The sequence below is a fragment of the Canis aureus genome, chromosome 26, assembly GCF_053574225.1.
Source record: "Canis aureus isolate CA01 chromosome 26, VMU_Caureus_v.1.0, whole genome shotgun sequence".
NCBI lineage: Eukaryota > Metazoa > Chordata > Mammalia > Carnivora > Canidae > Canis > Canis aureus.
In genome coordinates, this window is record NC_135636.1 from 17,129,458 (window position 1) to 17,141,931 (window position 12,474).

At 50.0% G+C, this 12,474-nt stretch overlaps 1 protein-coding gene across 1 annotated transcript in view; it reads left to right on the forward strand.

Annotated features, from left to right (window-relative positions):
- Window positions 1-8,009, forward strand: part of JAG1 (jagged canonical Notch ligand 1) — a 36,150-nt gene extending 28,141 nt beyond the window's left edge. Inside the window, exons 15-26 of the mRNA XM_077872204.1 lie at window positions 14-127; window positions 648-761; window positions 868-981; window positions 1,124-1,240; window positions 1,738-1,765; window positions 2,245-2,330; window positions 3,419-3,532; window positions 4,076-4,185; window positions 4,287-4,520; window positions 4,707-4,838; window positions 5,020-5,170; window positions 6,001-8,009. Of these exons, the coding sequence (XP_077728330.1) occupies window positions 14-127; window positions 648-761; window positions 868-981; window positions 1,124-1,240; window positions 1,738-1,765; window positions 2,245-2,330; window positions 3,419-3,532; window positions 4,076-4,185; window positions 4,287-4,520; window positions 4,707-4,838; window positions 5,020-5,170; window positions 6,001-6,458 (1,772 nt within the window). The 3' untranslated portion in view covers window positions 6,459-8,009. The remainder of the gene's footprint in view (window positions 1-13; window positions 128-647; window positions 762-867; window positions 982-1,123; window positions 1,241-1,737; window positions 1,766-2,244; window positions 2,331-3,418; window positions 3,533-4,075; window positions 4,186-4,286; window positions 4,521-4,706; window positions 4,839-5,019; window positions 5,171-6,000) is intronic.
- Window positions 8,010-12,474: the final 4,465 nt, after the last annotated feature.

Genomic DNA, 12,474 nt, shown 5'->3' on the forward strand with positions numbered 1-12,474 from the left:
CTTCGTTTCACAGATATTAATGACTGCGAGAGCAATCCCTGTAAAAACGGCGGCACTTGCATCGATGGGGTCAACTCCTACAAATGCATCTGCAGTGACGGCTGGGAGGGGGCCTACTGTGAAACCAGTGAGTGTGTGGTCTCCCTGGGCCAGACAGCTCTGGGATGCTGGGGTAGGAGGTATCATCAGGGAAGCTTGCCTTTTCAATGGGAATTAGATAGTAAGACCCCAACCGTTCCTGTCCTGGGACAGCATTGCCTGTGTCCCGTCTGTATTTGTGAATGCTGAGGACGGCCAAAGGGGAGGAACTTCTGCTGAGGAGCTGTGGAAACAGACTGTCATCAGGCTAAATATCCCTGCTTGCAGAGAAAGTAGTCTTCTTTCTGTTTTAATAGTAATTTGTGCCTGTCCTGATTTTTAACTTCCATGGGAGTGACAGAGGCCTGCCCTTGTCTTGCCACCTTGTGGGGTTTAACCCAGCTGAGGAGAAGAGAAGGTGTTTAAGTCCCAGGATGGATGGCTCAGCTGGTCTCGGACCTTAGAGTGGAAAGCTGTGGGTGGAAGTGGCCATAGGAAGGGTGTGGCTCTGACACGCCGTGGATGGCCCTAGAAGCTTCTGGAGCTGGGTGTCTCCTCTTTGATTCTAGACATTAACGACTGCAGCCAGAATCCCTGCCACAATGGTGGCTCATGTCGTGACCTCGTCAACGACTTCTACTGTGACTGTAAAAACGGGTGGAAAGGAAAGACCTGCCATTCGCGTAAGTGGTAGCTGGCTGGGGCCCCCTCTCCGCATCCCCTTCCCACCACCCTGTCTTCTGTGAAGGGGGCTGGCCGGGGCCTCACATGGAGATCCCCCTCCTCCAGGTGACAGCCAGTGTGATGAGGCCACGTGCAACAACGGTGGCACCTGCTATGACGAAGGGGATGCTTTCAAGTGCATGTGTCCTGGAGGCTGGGAAGGGACGACCTGCAACATAGGTAGCTTTCTGCCCCACATGGGGTCGGCAGTGGGTGTGGCCATCTCAACACCTAGGACCGCTTTCCTGGCGGTCTGCTGCTCGGCTCTCCTACTCTCTTTGGATCCTCAGGGAGGGTGGTCCTGTCTTGTCTTGTCTTACAGCCCGAAATAGTAGCTGCCTACCCAACCCTTGCCACAACGGGGGCACCTGTGTGGTCAACGGGGACTCCTTCACGTGTGTCTGCAAAGAAGGCTGGGAGGGGCCGATCTGCGCTCAGAGTGAGTGTCCCCTGCCCCACCCGCCTTGAACTCCACAGAGGGCTGCAGGAGTTCATCCTGACACCCTCAGGGACTCGCGATGGAAACCAGAAGCAGGGCTGTTTGATGTCTGCTTCTGCATCACCTGGGTCTGTTCTAATGCACTTGATGGACCGCAGCCCTGACCTGGGCATGAGAAAGTCGCCGATGAGATAAGTGGAGACAGATGGTGTCTCTGTTCCCAGCGTGGGTCTGACCAGCAGCCTGTCTCCTTCCATTCTCACAGCCCCCTTCCCGCCCTGAGCGGGGCCTCTTCCTGTGTAATGTCCCACGGCACACAGAACAAAGTGTGGTGCAGGCCTGGTTCCAATTGAGCAGAGGTCTTAAGCGCATTTTGCCGGTGTAAACTACAGTGTGATCATTCGGGTATTAATGGAAATAAGTGGTGCTTCTACTTAGGGTTAAAACTGCTTTGCCCGGTGAAGGCCTCGCTGTTAAGTCGTCTTTTTACTTTGCAGATACCAATGACTGCAGTCCTCATCCTTGGTAAGCATGAGCGCCTTGGAAGCCAGCCCTTGCTGGCTACGATGTGCATGTGCATCACCTGGGGGTCCTGTCTAAGATGCAGGTTCTGAGGCAGGAGGTCTGGGTGGGGCTGCAGACCCTTCCTGTCTAACAAGCTCCCAGGTCCTGCTGGTCCGTGGACCACACTCTGATTAGCCAGGTCATGTCTTGGTTGGGGGCTGTGATTATTCTCAACGATTCTCAACCTTGGCTGTGCATAAGAATCACCTGGGGAGCTTTTAGGAGTCCCAATGCCTGGATTGCAGCACAGCCCCATGAAATGAGACTCTCTGGGGTTGGGACCCAGGCACCATTATTTTGAAATCTCCCCAGGCTACAGGGGTGTGTGGCCAGGGGTGAGAGCTGCTGAATGGAACTGGCGTGGCCGCCTGTGGTCAACTGGCTGGTGGAGTCGTGGATCAGGAGGTCGGTAACTGAGGCCGTCTTTGCTTTCTTCTTAGTTACAACAGTGGCACGTGCGTGGATGGAGACAACTGGTACCGGTGTGAGTGTGCCCCTGGTTTTGCTGGACCCGACTGCAGAATAAGTAAGGACCAGCCCTGGTTGGTTTCCCCAGTGGCCTTCTTCCCCCTGATTCAGCCCTCAGCCTGAGACTTTTCATCTTGAAAAGTTAAGGTTACTGCTCTCTGTAGCTCTGAGAGGCACAGAACCTCCCACCTCCAGCTGGGATTAGGATAGCCTGGCTGGAATGTCCCAGGTCCTTGCTGTCCCTTCCCCAGGGGACACAGCCCTCTTCCAAGGGAGAGAGGAGCAGCCACAGGATCTGATGATTAATCTGTTCTGAGGCCCCAAGGAAAGGGTGCTTTTCCTCATGACTACCTGAAATTAGGGGCGAGTGGACATTTGCCACAGAGGACCGAGCTAAGGACAGTGGCCAGGACTAGGGTTGTGGTTCCCAAAGGATTGATCCGGCCCTAGTGAAATTAAAATGGGAGACAGGCAGGGTGCCTAAAGTCTATTTTGAGCCTTTTCCTACTTTCTTATATGCCTTTTAGTTTGGGAGGAGGGAGTGATACTTGTATTTTTTGTTATTCTCATCCCCAAATTATTTGGAATTTTACTAGTGTTTGAGATCCCCCAAGTCTGGGGCTGACTGGTGTTCACCAAAATGGGGTACATTTGGTCTATCCCATGTTTCTAAATTGTGTTGGCAAACTGTAGCCTTGGCCCACTGCCTGTTTTTGTAAATAAAGTTTTATTGGCACACAGCTACTCTTTTATATACTATCTAAAGCTGCTTTCATGCTATAACAAGGGTAGTCATGACAAAGCCTACAAGGCCTGCAAGGGTTAAAATATTTGACCTTTCCCAAGAACTTTACCCTTGCTCTTAAGTTGTAGTATCTGATGAAAAGGAACTTACTTAATTAAAAAGTGCCGCCTCCTGAAATGATTCTCAGCAGCTTGAAGTCAGGCTAATGATGATCTTTGGGAGGAAGGGACTAGTGGAAATTTGGGGGCTACTGATCGGTTTATTTGGGTGTTGGTTACAGAATTCATCAAGCTTATACCTAGGGTTTACACGCTCTTCTATCTGTATGTTAGATTAGTAAAAACTTAGAAGAATGTCATTGCTTCCCATTGGAGCCTAAAGTTGGTCTCCATTTCTCCTAGACATCAATGAATGCCAGTCCTCACCGTGTGCCTTTGGGGCAACCTGTGTGGATGAGATTAATGGCTACCGGTGCGTCTGCCCCCCAGGGCACAGCGGTGCCAAGTGCCAGGAAGGTATGTGTGGGTCAGGCTGCAGCTGCCCATGTGTCTTGTGGGGGCAGTGGGCACTGCAGTCACCACGGTTACCCTTTGACTGTTCCTGAGTAGGCAAAGGAGAACATGGTGGGGATATGCACAGGGGGCCACAGGGTCGGGGAAACTTAGGGGGTCCCCTACAAACAGGATAGCTGTTACTAGTCAACTCCCGAAGTTTTGCCGTGTGACAAACCACCCCCAAACCTGCGGCTTACAGCAGGCTTTTATTTGCATTGCTCATGGGCACGCAGGCTGGGCTCAGTTCTGTTCTGTGTGCTTCGTCACCCTCCTTGGGCCAGCGGCCATATCTCAACTGCGAGAGGCTACCCACATCACATCCCCTAATGCTGCACAGGCCCCACAGGTCCTGAGGCCACGTGCAAAGGCAGCAGGTGAGGGAAGAACACCTATTGCCCCGTGGCACAGGGCAAAGGTACAGCCCTTCCCTGACAGGGAGGGAGTGAAGAATAGAACGGTCAATAGAAAAGGAAATCTGTTCCACTCATGCGCTCTACCTTCCAGTTTCAGGGAAACCTTGCATCACTATGGGAAGTGTGATCCCAGATGGGGCCAAGTGGGACGATGACTGCAATACCTGCCAGTGCCTGAACGGAAGGATCGCCTGCTCCAAGGTACAGCATGAGGGCCCTCTGCCTCTCACCTGGGTTCTAGATTGCTGCTGGGTGTTTTCTCCTGAGCTGCCCGCTCCATCTCCTCTCCCCCTGCTCCCCAGGTCTGGTGCGGCCCTCGACCTTGCCTGCTCCACAAAGGGCACAGCGAGTGCCCCAGCGGGCAGAGCTGCATCCCTATCCTGGAGGACCAGTGTTTCGTCCGCCCCTGCACGGGCGTGGGCGAGTGTCGGTCTTCCAGTCTCCAGCCGGTGAAGACCAAGTGTACCTCTGACCCCTACTACCAGGATAACTGTGCCAACATCACATTCACCTTCAACAAAGAGATGATGTCACCGGTACGAATAACTTCTCATTCAGTTTGGGCTGGCGGTGTGTGTCTGCTGGTTCCAAAGCAGGAGCATTGCAAGCTAGGATCTTCCCCTTAGCTTAAATTCCTAACTTGCAAGGAAACGTCAGCCTTTTTTATTTTTTTCCTGTTCCTCGCAATATCTTACATGTGTGGTTTTTACATGTGTTTCTAGGGTCTAACCACAGAGCATATCTGCAGCGAATTGAGGAATCTGAATATCTTGAAGAACGTTTCTGCTGAATATTCAATCTACATAGCTTGTGAGCCTTCCCCTTCTGCGAACAACGAAATACATGTGGCCATTGTAAGTATGAGACCCAGTCACGCCTCATGACTCGACTGCAGGGTAGTTCTCAAAGTCCAGTTAGCCGGTGTCCAGACAGAGCAAGGACACTGAAACAGCTTGGCACACGGGCTAAGTCACTTTCAGTGATGGCTGCTGTGTAGTGTTGCCCTGATCCCACATCTGGCCCTTCTTTTTCCAGTCTGCTGAAGACATACGGGACGATGGAAACCCTATCAAGGAAATCACTGACAAAATCATAGACCTCGTTAGTAAACGTGACGGGAATAGCTCGCTGATCGCTGCTGTGGCGGAAGTGCGAGTACAGAGGCGGCCTCTGAAGAACAGAACAGGTAGGTGGCAGGTGGGGACAGTCCTTTCGCGTGAGGACTGTCCGACGGATCTCGGCTCACCGTTCAGGGAGGGCATTAGCTGACAGCTTCTCTCAAGGAAACTCCCCACCCCCCCCACCCCCATTTAACTGGTGGAAAAACTGGGACCAGCTGCCATGACCAAGGTCCCGTGGTGATGGGCAGAAGTACCGTTTTTTCCTGCTGCCAGGCTGTGCTCTGGGAAGCAGGCACCCCTGCGGAGCATGCATTGTTTGCAGACCCCCTGCAAAGCCCTAGGGCAGAGCATTGCTGCGCCTCGAGCTGGTGGCATCCTGGTGTCGTGGGATCACCCGGCCTAAGCACTGAGAGACCCGGGTTTGATAGGCAGCTGTATGGCCCTGCAGGGGAGCCACACCTTTAGACCACCATTATTCTAGCTAGGTGAGAACCGGGGTGCCTGGGAGCACGGCCCATCGGAGCTATGCACGCTCAGATCGGGTTTCTGGTAATGCTGAAAACCAGCTCCTCTAATGAGCTGCCGCCTGAGTAGCCAGACTTCCCTTGCGTGAACCAGATGCTCCTCTCCACACGGGAGTCAGGAGCCTGCAGGAGCTGCTGCTGTGCCCGGTCCCTGGAGACCAGCACATCACGGTCCCCACGGGCCCTGGTCCTGTGCTTATCAAGCTGTGAAGTGACAATATGTGGTTGTGAAAAGGGACTTGTCCCCATGGCACCCCTTTCAGGAATTAAGGACAGGAGCACCACTGTTGGTATTCTTTTGTTCGTGTGATGGCTTTTTTTTTTTTCCCCTTCTTCTTTGAGAGTTAATTGGTTTTGTGCCCGCCTTACAGATTTCCTGGTCCCTCTGCTGAGCTCTGTCTTAACGGTGGCTTGGATCTGTTGCCTGGTGACGGCCTTCTACTGGTGCGTGCGGAAGCGGCGGAAGCCCAGCAGCCACGCGCGCTCGGCCTCCGAGGACAACACCACCAACAACGTGCGGGAGCAGCTGAACCAGATCAAGAACCCCATCGAGAAGCATGGGGCCAACACGGTCCCCGTCAAGGACTACGAGAACAAAAACTCCAAAATGTCAAAAATAAGGACACACAACTCAGAGGTGGAGGAGGACGACATGGATAAGCACCAGCAGAAAGCCCGGTTTGCCAAGCAGCCCGCATACACGCTGGTAGACCGAGAGGAGAAGCCTCCCAACGGCACGCCAGCCAAACACCCAAACTGGACAAACAAACAGGACAACAGAGACCTGGAAAGTGCCCAGAGCCTAAACCGGATGGAGTACATCGTATAGCGGACAGCAGGCGCTGCCGCTAGGTAGAGTCGGAGGGTGCTGGGGGCTTGTAGTTCAGTTCTTCAGCTGTCCTGTCCTCTTCCAGTCTGAGGCTGTCGTTGACTTAGAATCCTGTGTTAATTTAAGTTTTTGACAAGCTGGCTTACACTGGCAATGGTAGTTTCTGTGGTTGGCTGGGAAATCCAATGCTGCAGCTCACAGCTATGCAAAAACCAGTCCAAAGTGCCCCCGCCCCCACCGCCGCCCCTGCCCCACAGCTGACACCTCTTGGACCAGGCTCCCAGGAGAATGCCCGGCCCCGGGGCCTTGAGCTTCCACCTCTGCCAGATGTCCCGATGGTGATGCAGTCTTAGGATCATAGTTTTTATTTATATTTATTGACTCTTGAGTTGTTTTTGTATATTGGTTTTATGATGACGTACAAGTAGTTCTGTATTTGAAAGTGCCTTTTGCAGCTCAGAACCACAGCAACTATCACAAATGAGTTTATTATTTATTTTTTTTATTGTATTTTGTTGTTGGGGGAGGGGGGACCTTGATGTCAGCAGTTGCTGGTAAAATGAAGAATTTAAAGAGGAAAAATGTGTCAAAAGTAGAATTTTGTATAGTTATGTAAATAATTCTTTTTTATTAATCACTGTGTATATTTGATTTATTAACTTAATAATCAAGAGCCTTAAAACATCATTCCTTTTTATTTATATGTACGTGTTTAGAATTGAAGGTTTTTGATAGCATTGTTAAGTGTATGGCTTTATTTTTTTGAACTTATTTTCTTATTACGTGTTGCCTATAAGCCAAAACTAAGGTGTTTGAAAATAGTTTAAAACAATAGGATGGGCTTCAGTGCCTGGAATACTGGTGGAATTTTTTTTTTTTTTTTTTTTTTGTACGACGTCAGATGTTTAAAACACCTTCTATAGCATCACTTTAAAACACGTTTTAAGGACTGAGGCAGTTTGAAAATTAGTCTAGAAAAGCAGGTGGTTTTTTTGTTTTTTTGTTTTTTTATGCTTTAGACTTGAAAAGAGACAGGCAGGTGATCGGCTACACAGCAGTTTAAGAGAACATGTTGAGCTTCAACTTAACGTAGCCAAAATGTGAGTGGTTGAATATCATTAAAAATATCAAATTGTGTGAAGTTGGAAGCACACCAATCTTATTTTGTAAATTTCTGATTTCTTTTCACCATTCGTATGTAATACTGAACCACTTGTAGATTTTTTTTGTTTGTTATCTACTGCATTTAGGGAGTATTCTTATAAGCTAGTTGAATACTTGAACCTTAAAATGTCCAGTAAGATCACTGTTTAGATTTGCCATAGAATACACTGCCTGCCTTAAGTGAGGAAATAAAAATGCTATTTACAAAGTTGAAGATCAAAACGGCTTCTAAAACAGTTCACGTCGTCGGCTCACTACGGAGACCGTGAAGATACTCTGTATTGTCCTATTAGTGTTATGAACATAAAAATGCATCTTCGATGTGTTGTTCCTGGCAATAAATTTTGAAAAGTACTATTTATTAAATTTTTTGTATGAAACCTGGAACAGTGTGGCCTCTTCTGAGCTTCTGTAGTTTTGCTTGGCTCTACCTTGTGCCTTTGCCACCCCACCGAGGCCGTTCTGGTAATCAGGGTGTGCTAAACAGGCTGTGCTTGACAGGGGTGCTGAGGAAGACTGAAAGCCTTTTCAGCCACAAAATTTCAGCTGAAGTTCTCAAAAAACCATGGGCTGCTGTGAAGCCAGAGCTGTGAGAGCCCCAGCTCGGGGGTCCTGGATTCCCTTGTTATTCAACAGCAAGTGTGAATACTGCTTGAATAAACACCACTGGATTAATGGCCTGTAGTGTGGAGGTGAATTGTTTGTGAGCACTCACGGGAAATGCCCACCGCACTAAAAGGGGTTTTAAAAAGCTTGGAATTAGTGTTGGGGGAGGAAGAGGGAGATTTGGTGCTTTCGATCTTTTTTTTTTTTTTTTTCCCCTGGCTGCTTGGATTAATATTAATGTCCTGCCATCATTTTAGACCACACCTTCGTGGCTTCTGTGCACGCTTACGCCTCCAGGGCGGTTTCCTCGCTGCACAGGAGGTGGTAGTTACAAGCTTCTGGGGTTAGAGCCATGTACTCATCACCTTGTTCCAAGGGAATCCGTGCGGCTGTGGGGTGCCAGGTATCTGGCCTTCCTGGAGGTTCCAGAGGCCAACCATCGCCACCTGTTCAGGACAGGTGAACTGTGGTTCTCCTTGTGGCTGCTGGTGCCAGAGGCCAGAATGGCCCTGCCCGCACATCACGGGTGGGGCTGGGAAAGCTTTGCCTCTGGCACCTCAGTAGTCAGAGATGAGCCAGAGTGACGGGCACATGGATGGCTTCCAGCAGCTTCATGGAGTTGCCAGGAGTTCCCTGCTTCTGATGAGTGAGCCAAAGCCTAACCTCCCTGGAGCTGTCCCCTAGCGCTGCACATTCAGGCCATCCGTCCACCTCTGATTTTCATAGTATGCTTTTACTCTTTCTTGGGAAAATTCTCTTCTACTGGACTAGGAACTGTGTTCTCTGATGGGCATCTGCTTAAGAATGGGCAATGGGCTTTAAAAATATCCCAAGTTTCCTGTGCATGAGCAGAGTACTGAGGAGTCAGAATCCCTAACTATGCGTTCGGGCTTGCTGGGAAAGCAGCCCGAAGGACCTGGAATCCCGTGACGACTCCCTGCCCTGGTGTAGCAATACTTTCTGTCCCTAATCTCTGCTGTGGGACAGCTGGTTTCTGCAAGGTGGGGTCACAGGGAGAAGTGCTCTGGTACAGACCCAGGGAGCCAGGACACAGTCCGATTTAGCAGCACTCAAACACCATCCCGAGGCAATATCTTGCTCCGGTGGTTTGTGAACTTGGATTCTTCAGGACCCCAGAATTCCTTGGGTAGTTGCCAAGTGCTTGCTTTTGTGCCAAGAGGAAAAAAAAAAAAAGTTTAACGAGCCTCTGCAATTCTTGATTCCAGGGGGGAAGTGATCTTGAGATTCACATTTGTTGTTTTAAGAAGCCATCTCAGCAGTGAGAAGGCAGAGATCAGGCTCCTCTGGGCATGGCTCAAAGCCAGGACCTTAATCATAATGGGCAGTTCCCCTCTTTTCCAGGTAGAGGGAATCCGGCAAGGGAGCCCTGGTTATCGTGGGAACAAGCTGGAAAAGAAGGGACTCCATACCTTTCCCATTCCCCAGCAATGTTCTGAGCCCTCGTTTAAGCAGACCCTGGAAGAGAAAGAATTTTTAGGACAGAAACCTGATCAATTCAAACCCCAGCATTAGGCAGTACCGTGAAACTCCAGTAAGGAATTAACTCGAAGCTGACTGTGCTGAGATTCTAGACTTCTATAATATAAAATCAGAAAAGGGGTGGTGGTGGGGCGGGGGGGGGGGGGGGGCTCTACCTTAACTGACTCCAAGGCAACACTCAAGCATAACTTGCCAGCAGGTTTCTCTTAATGCAGATTCCCAGGCCCAGTCCAAGAGTGGGGCCAAGGCATCTGTATTTTCAGCAAGTTCTCCCCTCCTCCCCTTCCTCTCCAGCTTCTGTATAGTAAAATTTAAGAACAACTCTCAAGTACTAAAGGATAAGCTCTTCATTAATTACAATGTTTTTCCTCCTTGTTAAACTGAATTAAGTAGCCTGCAAGCCGGTTTGTTGCTAAATTGCCACCTGACATCATTTTTAAGTAAAATAATTATACTGCCCCTTAAGCAAGTTGTGGTCTAAGTGCTTCATGTTTATTGACTGATCTGAGGGGTCAGGGAGTCAAAATTAACTTATTTGGTAATATTTCTTAGGTACCCAAGAGCCAAAGGAACAAGTATGGGTTTCCCACCTTCCTAAACAGTGTATACCTATCTATCCAAAAGTGAGCGAGTGTGTAGCTAAAAACCAGTTGCCTTTAAAAAATAAAAAAGTCCTACGGACCTACAGAAACTTGCAACTTGGCCTGGGCAATGTTCTATCATTTCCGCTTCGGCTGCGGCTCCTTCTTGCCTCTACTGGGAATGAGAAGCAGGAGTTCAGAGGTTCCTGGTCTGGGAAGACACACAAGCACTGGGTTATGGGAAGCCTCCTCCTGCTAATGTGTATTTATACTTTGTGAGCTCTGATTCATCCTAGCATTGGAACAGAAATCTGCTTCCTGAGGTTCTGTTTTTAAATAGATAGTTTGCAAAAACAACAATTATTTTTCTTAACATTTTTTTTTTCCACCCCACAAGCAGCTAAACATCCCGGCCTGGGCTTTGTCAGTCTCCCAACAGTGCCAGCAGACAGCTTGCTCACTAGAGACAGAAGGGTGCCCCCAGGCAGTTCTGTGGGGTGCTGGCCCCAGAAGTGTTAAAAACAAAGGTCAGAAACCATTAGGGCAATCTCGTTGTTGCATCACTTTCAAATCCATAAGATATTTTTGGTCCTATTAAAAATAACGAATTTCCCAGTTGCCTTCCGATGGTTGTTAAAAGTAGGGGCAAGTGGGGGGTGATGCTTGCAGGGCCCCGAGTCCCACTGCCTGCAGCAGAGGAGCCTGCACACCTGCATGGCACCCTTTGAGATCGTGTCAAAAGGGCGCGGCTCCCTTGCTTTGGACATAAATTCTACCTGTATTACTTGCTCTTGCATGCCGGGCACAACCTTCCTGGCTTAAGAGTGTGTTTCTTTCAAGTCCCAGGCAGCTTTTACAAGTCTTAAATTATGTATCATTATGCATGGGTCTGGAATTAACCTGTGATACGCACAAGTCAAGTCGGGAAAATTAACCTGGAGAAGAGCAAAGGCTCTTAAACCAGTAAGGACCTGGAACCGAGGCCTACCAGCTGCTTCTCTGACCCGGCCCCATCCCCTTCCCTGGCAGTATCCACACCAGGGCACCCAAGGGTTGAATTACCCGGAGAGGAGAGCAAAGGCAGATGCCAGCAACATGAAAGTAACAGCTTTGTTTTAAAGAGAAGCTCTCCGGGCAGGGCCAGTGGGGCTCCACCTCTGCCCCAGAGGGGAATACAAGTTTGCAGCTGGCTTCCTAATGACTACTCAGGCAAGCAAACGGCTTGGCTCCCACTCTGCACCTGAAGAGTGCAAAGCTGCTCTATTTCATCAGTGCTGAGAAATGCGCAGTTGCAAAGCCTTGGTCTCAGACCTGCTGGATATGAATGCAACTGGAGGCCTTACCTGTCAAAGGATCCAAGTCACATTCTTTCCCAGGAGGGGAAACTGAGGCCTACGGGGCTTGGAGGGCTTGTCTCAGGCCACACAGGTTAGCAACAGCCGGGACGAGAACCCCGGGCTCCTGCTGCTCGGGCTGCTGCAGGTTCTGGGAATTTGCCAGAATTAGGTCTGGACCCTGCCTTTGGTGTGAATTTCAAAGGTAAAGAATTGGGAGATGAGTGATTAACAAAAAAAATGGGCTGCAGAGCCTCAAGGGAGGCTGCAGAGAGCTGCCACAGAGACACTGTCACCAATCTGAGCGGGGCCTAGAAAGTGACATCTTTATAAGCTGATAGCAACAGGTATTTTCTGAACCAAAGGCTGACTAAGCCCCGTCCCTTGGTAGGTGGTTCCTTTGTTCTTGGGCAGCTTCAGATTTCCTCTTGAGTTTCTGCTTCACAGAACCAGAGCGTAAGACTGCGGGGAGAGAGATCCAGAAAGGCACTGGACAGTCCCGCTCACTATGGCCTGCTCCTGTGCATGCGCACAGCCCGCAGGCGCTCACCTTGCACCTTTCTGGACGTTTGTGCTGCTCCCGGTGTGGGAAAGGCAGCTGGGACGGTCCTGCCAGTGTCAGGCGAGGGCAACTGTAATTAGGTCTCATCCCACATTCCCTAACGCTCCTGCTTCCCCTAGCAGGCTACGTGATGGGGAAATTACCTGAGCCTTTAAAAATACGAAAATCCAAGGAGCCTGAATGCGATTAGGTTGGCCGTGGGCCGCTGGGCGGACACGGTAGATAGGGGAGTTCCTGGACCAGCCTGTGGGCAGCAATCCTTCCTCCAC